Here is an 18,865-nt window from a genome sequence, read left to right on the forward strand (position 1 = left end):
ACCTATTGCAATAAAACGGCAATTTCATACTTTAACCCCTAATATTATGTGAAATTTTATAATTCCTCTACTTAGGCTTATTTTATAATTCCTGTACTCAGTGTACAATTACGGCGGAACGGAACCGTCAATTTCGCTTCGCAGCACGACAACGCGCGCTCGGTCGCTGGAATTCAAGCATTGGAAACAAGGAATGCTCGAGCTTTCGCGAGCATCCTCGCGACTGCGCCTCGAGGCTGTAGGTAATATTTCGTCGACATTTGACGTCCGACTGCGCCTGCCTTCGCGCCATTTCCCGCGGACCGCCAGTCGTCGCCGACGGTGACTGCGGAAATTTCGCGAATGCGCGAGCATTCTCGAACATGCGAGAGAATTGCGGAAGACGCGTTACGTGATTTTTGGCTCGTATCTAGTTTGTACGTTACACAATTGAACATAAAGTTCATTACGCTATACAGTACAATATTGTTACAAAAATTCGCTTCCATTCCGTTCCGCCGCAATGTAAATTGAGCCTTAAGCATAAAAAAGTTATCCGACTAATTTCGGTAGCAGAATCTTTAAACTTTTCTCCTAAAAAGTTGTCACTTTGCAGATGTGGTCTTATCTAAACGCTCTAGTTTAAATTGTTGTGTGACGAAGCACCATCTTGCTAAAAATACATTTTTCACAATACAGAAAGCATTCATCGTTTGTTTCTAAAATTGTATCATTATAGGTAAATGTTGGAATTCACAATACATTCATACATTGCTACCATTACTCAACGTACATACAATAACTATTATATCGTTGTATTCTATACTTACTAGTTGCGATTGACATAAAACCGCCCCAGCATTAAAAGAGTAACAAATCTGATTATGTATGGCTTTCGATAGGTTCGGTAGGTTTCGGTACATAGGTAGGCACTGTTTGAAATATTGGTTTCGTTACACCATTAATATATAATTTAAAAAATCATGATCTCGGGTTACATTCCTCTAAGGCATCTGCATAAATAAGATCTGCGGATGTTTCGACAAGTAGCAAGGCGAGATAAATCCGGTATTAGATAGTTAGCTTCTAATTAATATTCTGTAATCTGTGCTTGTAATAAGTCTAAGCATTCTAACTTTGAGGACATTTTGTTTTAAAATCGTGTTAAACGCAATTTTACTAATTTTGCTAGAGTTATTCTCTACGACGAAACAAAATTAATAAAGCTGTTCGAAATTCGAAAATATAATTTGATTTCATAATAATCTGACTGAATTTCTTAATCTTATTTTATAGTGACCAGTTTCTTTTTAATATATCTTAGATATGATATGATAGGCAGTATAGCTTAGATCACGCTTAGAGGCTTTACCTTTTATTAATTATTCATTTCGTGGGTACTAAAGTTTAAGGAAAAGATTTTCTCAATTGTCCCCATAAAGACTTAATCCTCGACAGAAACAGGATCGAAAGCCATAAAAACTTTCATTAAAAATTCTATTTTTTCTTGCTATCTACCATTACCCCGTCTGTACCATTCAAATGCTGATTGAAATATCTTCGAAATTCAGTCTTCAAGGACCGTTTTCCTGTAGTTATGACGGTGAAGGCTGCCCTTCTTAAATTCCCGCACTATTTAAAACTACAGCTGCGGTATGGGCAAAGAGCCTCCACATTACGTAAATATCATCGGGCAAGAAAAGTAACCCTTCATCACTCTGGGTTAACTAGATTGCAAAATATGTGCCTATACAGTGATATAAGATCATTGATTTTTATACAGAATAAATTTATCTTTATGTTACTGATACAATGGGTAAAATGGACCTTTAGCTCATTCTGCAACTAGACTTCTCAGTTTACGTGCTGCGGAACGGAATGGAACAGAAGCGTGAATTTCACTTCGTTACGCGAGATGGTAGCCGAATACGGGGGAATTCTCGCAACTGCGCCTTGAGACAGTAGTAGGGGTTCAGTTGTGTAGTCTAGATTTTTCACATGGCGTGATGGTGGATTTGGATATTGTTTATATTTTGTGAAAGCACAAGTAAATAAAAGGAAGAATAGAAAAAGAGATATTTGGACTCACGATATAAGGAAGAAACGAGTCAAAAGTACTCGTACTGGCCGCTATGAAACATTCTTCAAATATTTATAAAAGCTTTTTGTGGTAGCCTCTCCGGTGCGATATGAAGCTAAAACGATGATCGTTGTTTCGTATTTCGTGGTAGACCTCCAGTTTCGTAGGCGTGACGCCGCACTGCGCCTGCTTCCGCACCACTCCCCGCGGACCCGCGGACCGGGCGATAGCTACGAAGAAGGAAGGCCGGAAGACACGCGACCTGTATTTTGGGCTTTTTGGGTCGTATTTAGATTATAGGTTACACGTTTGACCTAATAAAGTATAATTCTGAAAATTCGCTTATATTTCGTTCCGCGGCGATGTCTAAGGCGCTCCGCAGATGGAGCAACTTTAGTTGACGCAACTGGAAACTTTTTACAAGTTTCCATTATGGGTTGCCGGTTGTAGCAAATAAAAGGCCTAGTTGCCGGTTGCCGCAATTTTAAATAAACTTTAGAAATCCACGGTCAAGACTGACACTGCGGGGGATGCGGAGGGAGTGCAGTTGCTTCACGAGTTGCGCTTGCCAGTTGCGGAAACTGGCAACTGGAGACAAAAAATCAAAAAACGGTGCAAATTTGCAAGTTTCTAGTTGCGGCAATCAAAAATTTATTTAATCACGGATTTCGGCAATCGAAAACTGTATTCAATTGCCGAAACTCTCAACTGACGTTGCTACGTCTGCGCGGTATCTTGAAATTATATGTAAAAACGTCATGAATAGCTAATTGCGGGTTGCCAGTTGCCGAAACTCGATGATCAAAGTTGCTCCATCTGCGCAGCGCCTCTGTGTGTTGTGAGTAATGTATTATTGCAACCCAGTGAAATATTAAAATGTTTCTTTTTAATTTCAATCTTTAAGTACCTACTTAATGTTAAGTATTATGTTATAACCAAAAGATGCACTTTTAATGTAAGTAATGTTTATTTTAATCAACTATTTTAATTTATGTTTGATACTTCACAGAAAAAGGCGTGTAAGCCAACTTTACAAAAAATTTGCTATGTATGCAATGCAAAGTCAATCAAAATTTTCAAGATCTTTCCATCCGTTTAATTGAAAAATTCTTTTATGCTAAATTTAAATTGTTTTTATTTTTTACAAACATAGTTATAAAAATTGAAAAGGATATGAAGCAAAATGCTACGTATCATAAACATTTGTTTTTCATTACTCTTGCAAATTTTGTAGTTTAGCTTTTACACCCTTTCTTCCAGGAATTAACTACATATAAACCAGGAAGTAAAGCTTGAACACCATCATTTACTTCTTCTATCATCACATAGTACTGAATCACATATTAGCAAAAATAACTGTTATTCCAACTGATTGAATCAAACAAATGGAATCATTCAATTTATTAACCCTTCGTGTGGCAAATTCAGCTCCGGGACTTCAGGTGAATATCTTCATCTGAAGCTGTCATTTTGCAAAATTATATATGTCTGGCAGGGACTCCAGCAGGTCATTTAGTTCTAATGTCCATTGTTCAGAAAAACTATAATTTTATTGCTTTTTTATTGTTTATTTTTTTATATGAAACCTATACATACTATATTTTTCAAATCACCATATTGTGTTAAGCTAACAAATTGCATTGCAGAAAACACAATTGTAGTGTAAAAGTAATGTTACATTGTAAGTCATACTTGGGTTAAAGAATTATTCATACATATCCATATACCGTATTATCCAGTCAAATTTGTGTTTTATTTACATTATAAATATATATGTGCATATATTTATATTCTTCTGTAACATAGATAAAAAAACAGCAGCTCACAATTTTTTGATAGTAGAAGCTTTACATCCCGCATTGGTCTTGTGTGATGGCTCATAAGGAGTGATTATTTTTACTACTTTACTTATCTCATTTAGTATGAGTTAAAGCAGAGAGAAATCAATTTTACCTGCCGAAATTCATGTTCAAATAGAATGCACATGTACATACATAGTGCACATGTTATCCCGGACCAGAAGCATGCCAGAGACAAGGTTTTGTTGTAGTATCCCGAAGCAGGAAGTTACCAGACAAGTGGAAATGCAAACAATGGCGGTCCCTGACAAAGGTTAAATTGATGTATAATTGGCAGTACAATTCATCATCCATCACTATGTCTATCATCCATGTCTATGGTCATTGTGTGATACCCTGTCATGTAGAATGGATTGAAATGAACTATATATAGCAAAGGCAATGAAATCAAGTAATTATATCTAATGGCATCCCTGCTTCTAAGTATCATGTTTCTTCTCGTGAATTAAAAGCCATTCCTTTCTGTCCACACCAGAACTGAATCCTCCATTGGAGTTTGAGGCTACAATTCTATGGCAGGGTATCACAAATACATGACCATTAGCTCCGCACGCTGCACCGATCGCCCGCGAGTGACTGGCCGTTCGACCCATGGATTTCGCCAGATCCCCATACGTTTGTGTCGAACCATAAGGAAGCTCGATCATTTTCTTCCAAACTTCCTATAACAAGTAATAGGCACTGATATTAAATAATTCAAAATTCATTTATCAACCAACTGCAATAAACAAGAAGTGACGTTACAACGAACAAACTTAACATATACCTTTTGAAAATCAGAACCAAATGTTTTCAATGGCAGAGTAAACATTTTAAGTTTCCCATCGAAATATCTTGAAAGTTCGTCGTCGAATTTCTCCAGAAAACTGTTTTTTTTCTTTACGAATTCACAATTAGTCTGGTCGGAGATGGTCTGTAAATTCTTTTCCAAGGATTTTGAATCTTCGAATGACACCATGTACAGAAAATCATCGTCCGCACATGCGACTACATTACCGACTGGAGTTTGAAACGTACAAACGTAAACATTTATGTTTGTATTTTTTGAATATTTTTTAAGACTCTTAGACAAAGCCATTTTTTGCTTTTAGCGAGCAAATGAAATATGATATTATCAAACTTAGAATTCGTTATCCGCATCGAACGAAACAGTCAACTCAACTCCAAATTCAATTTTTTTTTTTTTTTTTGGGTATTTGGCTTCTGTCCCACTGAGGACAATTTTGCCAGTGTCCGGGTTGAAAGATACACGGTATATTTATCAAGATTCACTCAAACGACGATGATCGATTGCACCATCCTATGGACAAAGACAAAACACGGGGTTATTTGACTAGCTACTTGGGATGAAAAACGTAAACACATGCTGTGCACATAGTAAAAGTTATAACCGTATGTTATTTTGTTCAATATATTTAAATAGAGTAAATAGTAGAGGAGGTTTTAGGGGAGAAAGGATACTATAAAAATTTGTGGGACGAGGGATACAATCCGGAAGAAGATCGTATAAAGAGACGGGATATAATGCACAGTTAAAAAATATATGGTCAAGAGTTCCTTCTTCAAGACCGTACTCGCAAAGGGAGTGATCCCTTATCCTGAGCTTAGCAAGAAAAGTGGGTCTGCAGTTATGTCCTAGGCGCAATCGGATGATAGTTGAAGTTGTTCTTTTATTGGCCTCGCGGAACTCGAAAAACCAAGGTTTCTTGGGTATTACTGGTTGAAGACCAGCATAATATTTGCCTTTTTGTCTGCTAGAAGACGACCAGTAAGTCTTCCAGTTATTGTGTAAATCAATCTTAGCCTGGGAGCGTAAGTCTTGAGAAAAACATTTATCATATATAATGGTACCAGAATGAATCGCCCATTTAGCCCATCTATCCGCTTGTTCGTTCCCAGGAATGCCAGAGTGTCCAGAACCCAAACAAGAACAATTTGTATGCCAAGGTTAGAGCAATTGTAAAGAAGCTCTTTTGTTTTAAGATTGATTGGGTGAACATCTTTGCTACGAAAGGGGAATTTTAACAGATCGTCTAGGCAGCTACGAGAGTCTGTAAAAATTACAGATTTGTCTAATTTGTGGGATTCAACATATGAAACTGCCTCAAAAACAGCGATCACCTCACCCGAATATACGGACGCTTTAGAGGGAGATTTAAAAGTTAAGGAGATATTAAATGTGGGGATCCAGACGGCAGAGCCAACAAAATCATCTGTGGTGGATTTGGAAGCATCTGTAAAGATATTGAGCCAACTGTTCCATTTCTCATTAACGATTTTATTAAAAAGTATTCCAGCGTTAGGGTCATCTTTGACAATTCCTAAATTGGTAACAATGTTGGGTTTAAAAATTAGTGCATCAAAATCAATCAAAAACAATGGATTACCAGAGTATAGATTGATAGGGGGGCCGATGAGAGATTTGTTAAAGCTTTTTAAAAGGCATGGAGGGCTCTTATGTTCCCAGTATTTAGAAGTTGTAACAAGGTTCGCTAGTTGAGTCAAGGGGGCAAGTAACGGGTTGGCAGAATTTTGTAAGATTTTGAAAAAGAAACGGTCGCATAAGTACTGACGACGGAAACATAACGGGGGATCTAAGCTCTCAACCTGCATGGCATTGATTGGAGATGATTTCATAGCTCCTAATATAACACGAAGACATCTAGCCTGTATATTATCCCAATAGTTAACAGCGGATTTGTTACAGGGTTCTAATAAAAATGAAGCGTAATCAAAATGACTCCTTATTACAGCATTATAGATCAATTTTTGGGTATAAGGGTGAGCACCCCACCATACTCCACACAGAGCTCTAATAATATTTATACCCTTTTCACATTTATTTTTAATATAATTCAGGTGAGGGATTCCAGTCATGTGGGAATCAAAAAAGAAGCCTAGAAACTTAACCTTGTCGTGTACAGGGATCAGTTCATCATTTAGGAAAATTTGTATATGTGGGACACGTCTTTTTCTTGTGAATACTACTATTGAGCTTTTACTGGGAGATAGGAGAAGGCAGTGATTAGTGAGCCAACCTTGCAAGTATCTAATGGCAGTATTTAGTTGGATAGTGCATTCATCAAGAGACTCTGAGGAATAATAGAGTGCTAAATCGTCTGCATACTGTAGAATATCACAGAAGCAGTCAACAGATTTATCAAGGTCAGCATTGTATACACTATAAAGGATGGGGCTCAAGACAGAACCTTGCGGGAGTCCCTTCCATATCATTCTGGGGGGGAGAAGAGAACCATTGATACGTACTGAGATGGAGCGAGACATTAGCATGTTATAAATGATGTTAATCATCCTCACTGGTAGACTCAGCTGATGCATTTTTTGCCTGAGTAGCGGGAGATGAACATTGTCATAAGCGGCTGTCACGTCCAGGAAGACACCAACAAAGTACAATCCTCTGGTGAGTGCGAGTCTAATCTCAGTAGAAAAGGTACTGAGGCTGTCAAGAGTGCCCATACCCTTACGGAATCCGAACTGCGACCTGGATAAAAGTCCTTTGCTCTCCAATATCCACTCTAATCTATTTTTGATGAGGTGTTCCAATATTTTGCATAATACTGATGACAGCGCAATGGGTCTATATGAGCCAGGATCCCTTAGATCCTTACCTGGTTTAAGAATAGGGATAACAACTTGAAGTTTCCAGGAGTGTGGAATATCACCATTTTCAAAGACTTTATTGATAATATTAAGTAGGACAGTTTTCGAAGAATTTGAGATGTTCTTAATAAAAGAGTAAGGGATACCATCGATTCCAGGTGTAGAGTCTCTTAGGTGGTTCAAAACTGAAGAAAGTTCTACGGAGGAAAATGGTTGATCCATTCTATCATTAGAGTTGGGGGAAAAGGAGGGAGGGAAACAGTCCATAGATGGGACAGAAGGAGGGGCCAATCTATTAATAAAGTCATCGATCCAAGTTGAGGGCTCATTACAGGAGAAAGTATCGGATACACGAGAGCCTGAAAACTTTTTAAAATTTTTCCAAACTAGAGAAGATTTTACACGAGGAGAGAGATTCTCGCAAAACTGAGATCAGCCAAGGCGCTTTTTTTTTGAGAACAGCTTTTTGGATTTAGCATTGAGCTTCTGGAAGGACAAAAAGTTTTCAATAGTAGGATTATCCAAAAAAAGTTCTTCAGCTCCATTGCGTTCTAGAATAGTTTCTGTACAGTCGGAGTCCCACCATGGGAGGGAGGAGATGGTGTCTTTCTTAGATTTTTTAAGAGGGATAGAGAGATCAGCAGCAGAAAGCAGAATGTTAATGAAATCCTCATAGATTACAAGGAAATTCTCATTTGTAATTAGTGGGAGTAACCTAGTTTTAACTTCCACTAATGAAGAGAATTCATCCCATTTAGCCTTACTCAGTTTAAATTTAAGGAGGGGGGTTGAAGGCGGTGCCAACTGGACAGACTGAGCGAAAGTTATTATAATAGGAAGATGGTCATTGCCATAAGAATTGAAAAGTACTCTCCAAGAGAATTTGGAAATTAATTCAGAAGAAATTAGGGAAAGATCAACACAACTGGGATTTTGGGCGGGAGAAGTTCTTCTTGTAGGGGAACAAGTGTTTATAACACAGAGATTGTTATTATCAAGCATGCCAATAAGAAAGGTGGCAGGAGATGAACAATGGTTAGAGCCCCACATTGTGTGATGACAATTAAAATCACCAAGCACAACAAGAGGGGATGGGAGAGAAGCAAGGATGGAGTCTAGTTCAGTGAAGATAGATTGATCAGGATGGAGGATGTATACTGAAACAAATGTTATGTTTAAAGCTCTAGCTGCTACGACATTAAAATTCGGGGAGTGAGAAGGAAGGTGTAATAGAGAATAAACAGTGGGTCTTTTAATAATTAGAGCACAGCCATCATATCCATTGTTGTTATCATCCCTGAGACATGAGAAACCAGGAATCCTAAAACGCGAAGATGGCTTTAGCCATGTTTCCGAGATAGCCAGGATGGTGGGCTTATAGTTATTTATTAAATCAATTATTTCATGTTTTTTATGACGTATTGACTTACAGTTCCATTGTAGGATTGGGGTCATTATTAATATGGATTAAAGAGTTAAATTTATTCAGTGATTGAATGACATTGTTCGGAAGTGAATCATCAAATTTAGAAATAATATTGATAAGTGTGTTGATAAGTAATTCAATAAGATTTTCGTTTCTGGAGGTATTGTTTGCTAAGTCTGAATTAATAGCACAGCCATTAGGTTATGTGGACTGCGGAGTCATAATAAGGTCATTGTGGCTTGCTTTATCGAAACCAGATTTTGGGGAAACCCAGAGTCGGCGTTCAAAATAAACAGTTTTTCTTTGGGAGGAGCTTGGGGAAAGAGAGGGGAAATTATGAGGTTGAGAGGTTGTAGGAGAACATTGGGTTGCTGCAGGAGGTTGAGCTGTCATAGGGCGAGCGCTGTCAGCAAAAGATTTACGTACAGTCCGGAATCTAAGGGAAGCCTCCGAGTATGGGATGTTTTCTGTAGACATAACAACCTTAATAGATTTCTGTCTGGCTTGTTCAGGGCAGGAGGGATCCGTGGCCATATGGGGGCCACAACAATATAAGCACGTTGGTTGGGAGGTACCACAAGAATCTCCAGCATGTGGTTGGCTACATCTGAAACACCTGGGCTTTGAACGGCATTGGGCTTTCACATGACCAAAGCGGCAGCAATTGTTGCACTGTATGGTTAGTAGAGTATAGATCTCTACTGGAAGGGATGTATGATAACACAGGACTCTTTCAGGTAGCTCTTTGCCAAGGAAAGAGACCATTACTGTTTGGGAGGGGATCCAATGTGGTTTGTTATCAATATATTCTTTCCTGTTTAGACATCTGGCCTTAATGGCTTGGGAGCCATTAGTGCAATCAATTGACTTGACCAGTTCTTCCATAGTCCACTCTATCGGAATATTTCTCACAATACCATTTCTTATCAAGTGAAATGTGGGGATAAGTGCTTTGTAAGAATTCGTGGTGAGGAGAGAATTTTCAATAAATTTGTTTGCGGATATTGCACTAACAAAAGTAACTACAACCCGATTGCGCCCTGCTTTGATACCGTCTTTTGCAATCCCATGTATACCATTCTTACTTAGAAACTGGGCAAACGTCAATAATTTGATTGTAAGACCAGATGAGGGGATGGAATCTTCTCTCGATACGTGAACTATAAATGGGTCCTTATCAGATTCACTATATTTTAATTTCATACCGTCAGCAAATTCGGGTAAGCTGTAGGTTTGTTGGGCAGATGCATTTGGAGGAACGTTTGAAGAACGTTTCGGAGGTTGCTCCGATGTAGTTTGGGAGGAAGATGCTTCATCACTGGCACGTTTTTTAGGCCTGGAATTAACATTTTGGGTGGGATAATGGTCGAAATCCATTTGAGAATCCGGGTTCAAGAAACCGCCAGTAGAGAAGCCGCCTCCCCCATCAGGGGGATTATCGTCGTCCATCACCAGTTAGTAACTAAATTTACCTTCACAAACACAACAACAGCACCACAAAGTATACAAAAAAGGCAACCAATTTCACTCGGAAAGTAACAATTTAAATTTCGACACGTGTATACTGACAGGAGCCAGATTTTTTTCTTTTTCTTTTTTTTTTTTTTTTTTTTTTTTTCTTTTTTTTATTAAGGCTTTGGCAAAACCATCTGCCTAAACATGAAGTTTAATTAAGTTTCTGTAAATATAGCCGCCACAAAGAGGATAGGCAATTTGAGGCGGCGTGCTTGGATTGACTCGGGATTCCTTAGAACGGGCCGATACGGGTATTTTACTTCGAGATTCGTATAATTTCGCGTTTTAATCTTCGATTAAGGCACAATAGTACTATCCTATTCCACTTTAAACTAGGTTTCACAAAATAATTGAAAGTCAAAATAAAAACGACACTTTTCCTCCAAAAGGTCCAGAGCGAATCCAGGAGCCAGACACACGACCCATAGAGAATCCCAAATTCAATTGTTCAAATTAAAAGTTTTACAACTTGTTGGTTGCTGCCTTAGACTATTTCTTTTATTTTTTTCCATCCTCTAAGGTTGCTGCTGTTGTTGTTTTTTTTTTTTTTTTGTTTTTTTTTTTCAATTCTTTCCATAAAGGAAAAGGCCAAAGGTTTCACACCATACAGCCAAGTCTTGTGATGTGACATTGACATTTTGACATTACTAAAAAAAGAAATCAAGTATTTTGTAATTGTATTCATAAATCTTCTTGATTGCTTAAACTGTTAATTATAATAATAATAAAATATATGGAATATGTACCGCCTCTCCCATTTAGATATTCAAAATTAATCTTTTAGGCCTTGAGAAAGGCGAGAATCTAAAACAAATATAATATAATAATAATAATAAAGTGCTTTATTTAATTATTATAAATAACAGCAACTTAGCCTTACATAATATCATCAAAAGTTATGAGCCTATGCACACGGCATATTTTATACGCGTCGATGACACGCGTTTCATGAACGTATACGCGGCACAGACGCGCTGTATATGAAATGATTCAAACGCACGCAAACATCGCGTTGCAAGCAAGATTAGAAGCTTATATATTCCATTGGGGTTTACACTTAGAATTTCATGTAGGTAGTTGCTTCATTTCGAAAATTAACTGAAATTAAGAAACAAAACATTAAAACTCTCTCGTATCAAAATGCGCAATACATACACGACCATGGCGCGTCTGCACGTATACGCGCAAATGACGCGCGTTTACGGCGCGTATACGCGCGTCGTCATCGATGCGTATAAAATACGCCGTGTGCATAGGCTCTTAGGGTCGTATTCTAGAACTCTACGAAATAATACTCAAGTCCCTGCCATTAGGGTCATACTTCCAGTGCTTGTGTTTCCATTGCAATCCTGACTTGAGCATTGAGTAGAGTTTTAGAATACGACCCTTAGCGCGGGAATACACGTCCGTTTCGTGTCTGATGGTTGGATCCAACTATCGGATCGGATACTCTCAACATACGTCTGATAGGCATCCGATTCTTTCGTCAGACTTTTCTGAACTAACTGCAATGTTACCAATTTATGGGGAATTTTCCAAATGCAGGAAATTTTACCTTAACAACTCGTGTGTGGACTCGGGGCGTGATAGTTTGTATGAACTGCGGACCCGTCTTGGCGCCGCCCGGCGCGGACACGGACATGTGTGAACGAATTTATACAAAAATATACGCACGATATTTTATTGAGCCCCTGACGGCGCACGGCCCGTCCACGTCCCGGGTATGTGTGGATAGACCTTAATACCACAACTTGCCACTCGTCAAGCTTGTTGAGTTTATTTCTAATTATAGCATAACGTATATGTATAGATGGGCACATTTTGACTTTCTTAATTATTTGATATATGAATGAATAAATATTATTACATGTTGCTCTCCCCAAATTTATAACCTTAATTTTTGGGGATTTTTAATAATTTGCGTTGGGAACGCTGCAAATCGGAAGGAAGAATCGGACGTGTATTTCATCCTTAGAGGATGGAAAAGACTATTTCATCTCCCCGCAAAAGTATAGAGAGCGCGCCTTCAGACAATCTGACTCAGACGTGACGTCACGTCAGACGTGTATTGAGTGTTCATACAATTATATGGTACGGTACGAGCGCCTTCCGGTAGTCGGATCAGACTATCGGATGTGTATTCCCACACTTAGGGTCGAAACCACAGACATACTATCTAGATAGACGCCGCTAGTGTCCAATGCAGCAAAGTAAGTGAAATTCACTTACTTGCCGCTGCTACGCTTAAGAACGAGCTCGACCGTTATCGTAGATAAACACCAGTCGAATACGCGAAAAATGCATAATATTGTGCCATTATAAACTGCAAAACCACCATAAACTGTGGGTAAACGGGTAAACAGAGGTCCCAGGTTCGATTCCCGGGCCGGGAGAAATACTTGTATGGCCTACATTTATTTCTCTCGTGAGTTTGGGTGTAATTTGTGGTTGTCTATGTGTGTGTCCATGACACCCGCGACACAGGGTTTCCCTAGTGCGGGGCTATGTTGATTGTGAGCGTTATTATTATTATTATTATCGTATTTATTTTAAACTCTCGCCTCTCCCAAGGCCTAAAAAATTAATTTTGAATTTTTAAAATATTATTATTATTTATTATTATTATTATTATTTTGTAATCAGAAGATGCATAATTTATTTTATTTTTGAATGAATTTCGAGAAAACAAATTTGCAACTGAGTGTATGGCTCATGATTTGTAATACATTGCGGATTTTACTTGGTGCGATATATTTGTGATCCTTTGTTAATACGTCATGTATATCGAACGAACGTACTTTTGTATAATGCATTCAGTTTCGTGATACGGCCGCTTGGACACTTCTCTGGCCAAATTTAACATTTAGTGATGTATACGTTAGGCAACACTGTTCTCGATTTTGAAAACAAAGCTTAGAGCATATAAGACTGGAAACGTCATTGATAGGTAATCTCCTCTGTCAAGGTACAAGTACAAAACAACTGTCGCACAATAAACACAACATTCAAATCGATGTTTTTTCATTTGTATTATCGAATTCACCGCGACAAGTGCTCCATGAAATAAAATACGTTGTCTTACAACATACAAACTTGCAAAAAAATCTCTGCTAAATCCAGTCTAGCCAAGGATGGAATTACATTCCATTTATACGTCTATTTTTTATATTAATTACTAGTTTTCTATTTTAACACATTTTTTATACAGTGTAATATATATATATATGTCTGTGTGTTTTTATTTGTCTCTGTATTTCTCTATATTTTTATATATATAAAATAATAAAATAATAATATACTTTTGACTGCAGTCCTAAATTAAATGTGTTTTTACATAATTTACTTTTATCTATTTTATTGTTTCTAATTCGTATGTCCTAGGTCTCTGTGAGGTATCCGTAGACTCTGGATTGCCCCACATGGTGGCAGAGCGTGGTTGGACAAAAGATTTCTAGAAAAATAATCGAGATGAATCTTGACGAAGATGGAGACAATATTAAAAAGTCCCAGGCTGTGGAAGGACTACAGCAAAGTTTCGAAAAACTGGACGGCGTATCTAACTATGCGACGTGGAAAGTACAAGTTGAACTTTACTTAGTCATGGAAGATCTTTGGGATAATGTATAGAAAACACAAACAGCTGGAGAGGGTCTTAAGATTAACAGGAAGGTACGTGGTAGGATGCTTCTAACGGTGAAACCACACTGTCTGGTGCATGTGAAGAAAGCAAGTACAGCTAAAGAGAGTTGGAATGCTTTGAAAGCTGCCTTCGAAGACCAAGGAGTAAATAATAGATGTCGACTGCTAGGACGCCTTGTTAGTCAGAAGCTGAGCATGTATAACAGCCCACGAGTCTACGTCACCGAGATGCTGTCGCTGGCCAACCAGCTGCCTGATATGGACAAAGAAGTAGACGATGAGATGTTGGCTGCACTTATGCTACAAGGGCTAGGAGATCAGTATGAGCCAATGAGGATGGCGATAGAAAACAGCAATATTACGTTAACAAGAGTACACGTGCTACTGAAATACTTGAATTGGCCCATAGCGACAACGCTTTTTGAAAATAAGACTGGTAAAAAGCTAAAGGCAATTAGGACAGGCAACGAATACGAATACGTCAATGAAAGCGTAAAAATTTTTTTGCAGAGTAATGATATTGTTCATCAGTTGACAGTAGAATATACACCGCAACAAAATGGAGTGAATGAACAAGCTTATCGTTCAATTGTGGAACGAGCTAGAAGCATACTTGAAGAAGCGAAATTTAGCAAGGAATATTGACTGAAGCGGTCAATACATCAGTGTATCTGAAGAACAGATGTCCTACACGTGCTGTAAAATGGAAGACGCCTGAAGAAGCATGGTCTAACAGAAAGGTTGACCTGAGTAATTTGAAGATTTTCGGCTGCCGGGCGTTTATGCATGTTCCAAAACAGAAGCGTAGAAAATTTTACTCAAAGACAAAAGAATTGCTATTTGTTGGCTACTGTGAAACAACAAAAGGCTATCGTCTTATAGATCCTGTAACACATGGCTTACACAAAGCGAGAGATGTTGTCTTCTTTGAGAATCAAATGATAGTTCATGCGAACGATTGTGGTGAAATCGTGGAAGTGATGAAATTAGATGACAGCTGCGAGAAACCTATAATGACTCAATTCGTTAATGCTCATGAAACTCATCGAATTGCACACACACATGTCAGTCACAGCATAAAGATTTTTTGACTGTCAAGATGTTGAACAGCAGTGTATGGAAAACATTGATGTAAAAAAAGAGTTACAATCAGGTGAAATGAGAAATGAAATTGAAACTGGTAACCCCAATGAAGGAGTGGAAGTTCCTGAATCTGAAATTCAAGATAAAGAAGTTTCTGAACTAAGATTGTAAACCACTAAGATATTCCTGAAACAAGATATCCTCTTAGAGAAAGGTAGCCAAAAAATATAATGATTATATTCTTTATTATGCAGAAGAGGATATGAAGGAAGATACTGTACCAGTTGACGAAGCTTTATCCAGACCAGATAGAGATAAATGGCTTAAAGCAATTCAAGAAGAGCTTGATGCAATTAAGAAAAACCAGACTTGGGAGTTAGTAGAAAAGGCTAATGGTTACTTTGTGGATTCTAAATGGATTTTTAGAATAAAAAAGGAGCCGGGGAAAATAGACTTGTTGCCAGAGGTTTTACCCAAATAAAGGGATTAATCTACAATAAAACTTTTGCGCCTGTTGTACGTCACAGCACTCTGAGATTACTATTAGCCTTAACTGTGGAGAATGCTTTAAAGTGGATCAAATGGATGTCGTTACTGCGATCTTGAATGGAGACTTAAAGGAGAAGGTGTATATGATACAGCCTAAAGGTTTCGAAAAAATTGGCAAAGAAGGACATGTCTGTCTATTGAAGAAGGCTGTTTACGGATTAAAGCAGGCTCCCAGAGAATGGTATGAGAAATTACACAAAATTTTGTTAGACATGGGTTCCAAGAGATCCGAAAGTGAACCTTGTGTCTATATGAGGAAGAAACAAAACAGTATGGTGTTTATTGCGATTTATGTGGATGATATATTAATTTTCTGGAATAATCAAAAAGAAAGGACATCAGTAAAGAAGGAGCTTCAAACTAAATTCGAAGTGAGAGACTTAGGCGAAGTAGATGTTTTTCTAGGAAGGAAGATCAAACAGCAAGGGAACTCCAAACAGCTCAACCAATCAGAGTATCGAGAAAATACTTAAGAAATTTGAGACGATTGACTGCAAGAGTGTAAAGGCTCCTGTTGAAACTGGGTTGAAGCTCGTAAAACCAGAAAATGAGAATTACGTGTCACCAAGTGAACTGCCATACAGAGAGTTGATTGGTACACTGAATTACCAAGCTGTCTGCTTGAGTCCGGACATTGCGTATGCAGTCAGCTATTTAAGTCAGTTTAACAGTTGTTACGATCAAACACATTGGACAGCTGCAAAGCGTGTGCTTTGGTACTTAAACGGAACCAAAGAACTCGGACTGGTATTCAAGAAAACGGGAAGAAAACTTGTTGGCTATGTGGATGCAGATCATGCTGGTGACGTGTGGGATAGGAAATCTTACGCTAATTTTGTATTCATATTTGAAGGATGTCCTATAGCATGGGAAAGTCGCAAGCAAGCAACAATAGCACTCTCCAGTGCTGAAGCCGAGTATGTGGCTCTTTCGGCAGGATGCAGGGAGGCAGTATTTTTGACTGCACTTCTAGCCGAGCTGACTGGGATTAATGAAGTTGTGACCTACTAAATAATAGTCAGTCTGCGATTCAAATTGCTGGAAATCCCATGCATCGTCGGAGAACTAAACACATTGATGTGAGGTATCACTACATTCGGGAAATGGTGCGAATAGGTAAGGTGCGCTTAAAGTATGTGTCAACACAAGAGATGCCTGAAGATGTGTTAACGAAAGGACTGAGTAGAGAAAGCATGAAAGATGTTTGAAAGGAATGCACGTTTAAAAAGGAGTTGGACTGGCTCTACTAACTCATTTAAGAAGGATTGTTAAAGGAGGTTAAATATTTTTAATAGAGCAAACCTTTTTAGTGTATGCGTTCCTTTGTAATTCAAATTTAAATATCTTTTCATGTTTCTATGTCATTGTTTTTTCTATGACATTATACTTTTGGCTGCAATACTAAATTAAATTATTACTATATTTTTACATAATTTACTTAGATCTATTTTATTGTTTCTAATTCGAATGTCATAGATTTGTGCGATGCGACGTCGCCTCGCAGTTTTATATTTCGACCCTTAGAATCTCAACTTGAGCTGTTTTTCGGAATTTACCTTTTTGATGATATTCGCTACATTTTATTTAGTAACTGTATGACGCGTCCCGAGTAGCTCCAATAAAATTATCACTAAAATTACCTTTGATAGTTTTATTTTAAGACCCAACTATGACAAATGAGAACTAAAAATAAAATTTAGATACTTGATTTAAAATTATGTAAATGTTAATTATATTCATATATTACAATATAATTTAACCTGAAAACATGTTCGGAAACGCAAGCAAATTAGCTTCTGGCATCGCCGGCCGCTGCCGCGACACGCTCGCTTTATTCGCTCGGCTCGTGCTAATTTTGGGGGGAAATCTTTATAGATACCCCTGATCCCAGGGAGACTCAGGGGTCATGTGGGGACTATCTCTCCAGACTGGAGGGCCTACCCTACTTTTAGTAGGGGCGAGTCGGTTGTCCTACGACCCGCCCCCTAGACTAGTGAGGCCGCACAATGCAGACTCCGGAGTCCCTGTCCAGAGCCCGCTGGCTTCACGAGCAGCGAACTGCGCTCGCCTCCTCCCCGTACGTCTGCGCCGAAGCAGGTGTGAGTCTGCCGCGTCCTCGCGCAACCGCTCCGCGGCCTCTTTTTGCGACATAATCTCTCCGCAAAAGGAGACCACCGCCTCCCAGGACTCCTCGCTATCGAACATGGCGACAACCACTCCCGGCAGCGGCGGCGGCAGAGGTCCTGCCCTACAGTCCCCGTCAGAGTGCGGCGCTGCTCATCCCACCGGCTGCACACCTTTAGGGTGCGCGGTGTCATCCGCAGCGCCGCACTCGTGGCAAGGCGGGGACGGTTTCCTCGTCGCCACATTGTGCAGGTAGGACCGAAGCAGCCGTGCCCGGTCAGCTCCTACACAAGGTGGTACGACAGTGGCCCGTGGGACCGGTTTACCCACTCTACGAGGATAGGGCGGATAGCCCCTATGGTTTCGTATACTAACCTAAACTAACCTACTAATAGAGGGCGCAACCAAGCAACCAAAATTTATTTGGAGATCAGTCAGTGCCGGTTTTGCCTATGATGCAAGGTGCGCGGCGCTTACGAGCACAGGGTCTTATGGTAGCACTTGGATCGGCTTTAAACATTTTTTTTTTCAATTTGTACAAGACTTTTTCCGGACTTATTATATTCAATTATTTTTTGAGGTTGTTTAAAAAATTATTGAATATCAATTCAATAAAACTTTAAAATACAGCGAATAGCGACATCTCTCGCCAGGACTGGTAGCTGTAAAGGTACTAACTGGGTGATAAATGTTTCATGGATTTCTCATAGATGGCGCTACAACTAAAAAGTCGTTGAAAAACCAAATACAAAGACACGACGCAAGTACATAGAAAAATTCGTGATGTCCGCTGATTCGTTCCGTGTCTTCGTTGGTATAGCGTCTGGCACGGTAAGCTAGAAGACGTCGGCTCGAATCCGGCCGGATCGAAGGATTTTTTCTGAGTGTTCGATCTTTGTATTAATAATTATAACAAACTAGTGGAGTAATTTCACAAAAAATAATTTAATATCAATTCAATAAAAAATTTAAATACAGCGAATAGCGACA

The 18,865-nt window shown here is 38.8% G+C and overlaps 1 protein-coding gene and 1 long non-coding RNA gene across 3 annotated transcripts in view; both read right to left on the bottom strand.

Moving 5' to 3' along the window:
- The window catches only part of LOC113236006, a 14,938-nt gene extending 12,773 nt beyond the window's left edge, over positions 1 to 2,165 (bottom strand). For both annotated transcript variants that reach the window (XR_003310902.1, XR_003310901.1), the window contains exon 1: positions 2,069 to 2,165. This is a non-coding gene — a long non-coding RNA (uncharacterized LOC113236006). The remainder of the gene's footprint in view (positions 1 to 2,068) is intronic.
- Positions 2,166 to 3,633: 1,468 nt separating this feature from the next.
- LOC113236004 (methylated-DNA--protein-cysteine methyltransferase) lies at positions 3,634 to 5,098 on the bottom strand. Its single transcript, XM_026471931.1, has 2 exons — positions 4,685 to 5,098; positions 3,634 to 4,580 (listed from the first exon to the last, which is right to left on the bottom strand). Exons 1-2 carry the CDS (start codon positions 4,994 to 4,996, stop codon positions 4,338 to 4,340), a joined length of 555 nt encoding a protein of 184 aa, XP_026327716.1. The 5' UTR covers positions 4,997 to 5,098; the 3' UTR covers positions 3,634 to 4,337.
- Positions 5,099 to 18,865: the final 13,767 nt, after the last annotated feature.

The sequence above is a fragment of the Hyposmocoma kahamanoa genome, unplaced genomic scaffold (assembly GCF_003589595.1).
Source record: "Hyposmocoma kahamanoa isolate Upper Pololo Valley unplaced genomic scaffold, ASM358959v1 88, whole genome shotgun sequence".
NCBI lineage: Eukaryota > Metazoa > Arthropoda > Insecta > Lepidoptera > Cosmopterigidae > Hyposmocoma > Hyposmocoma kahamanoa.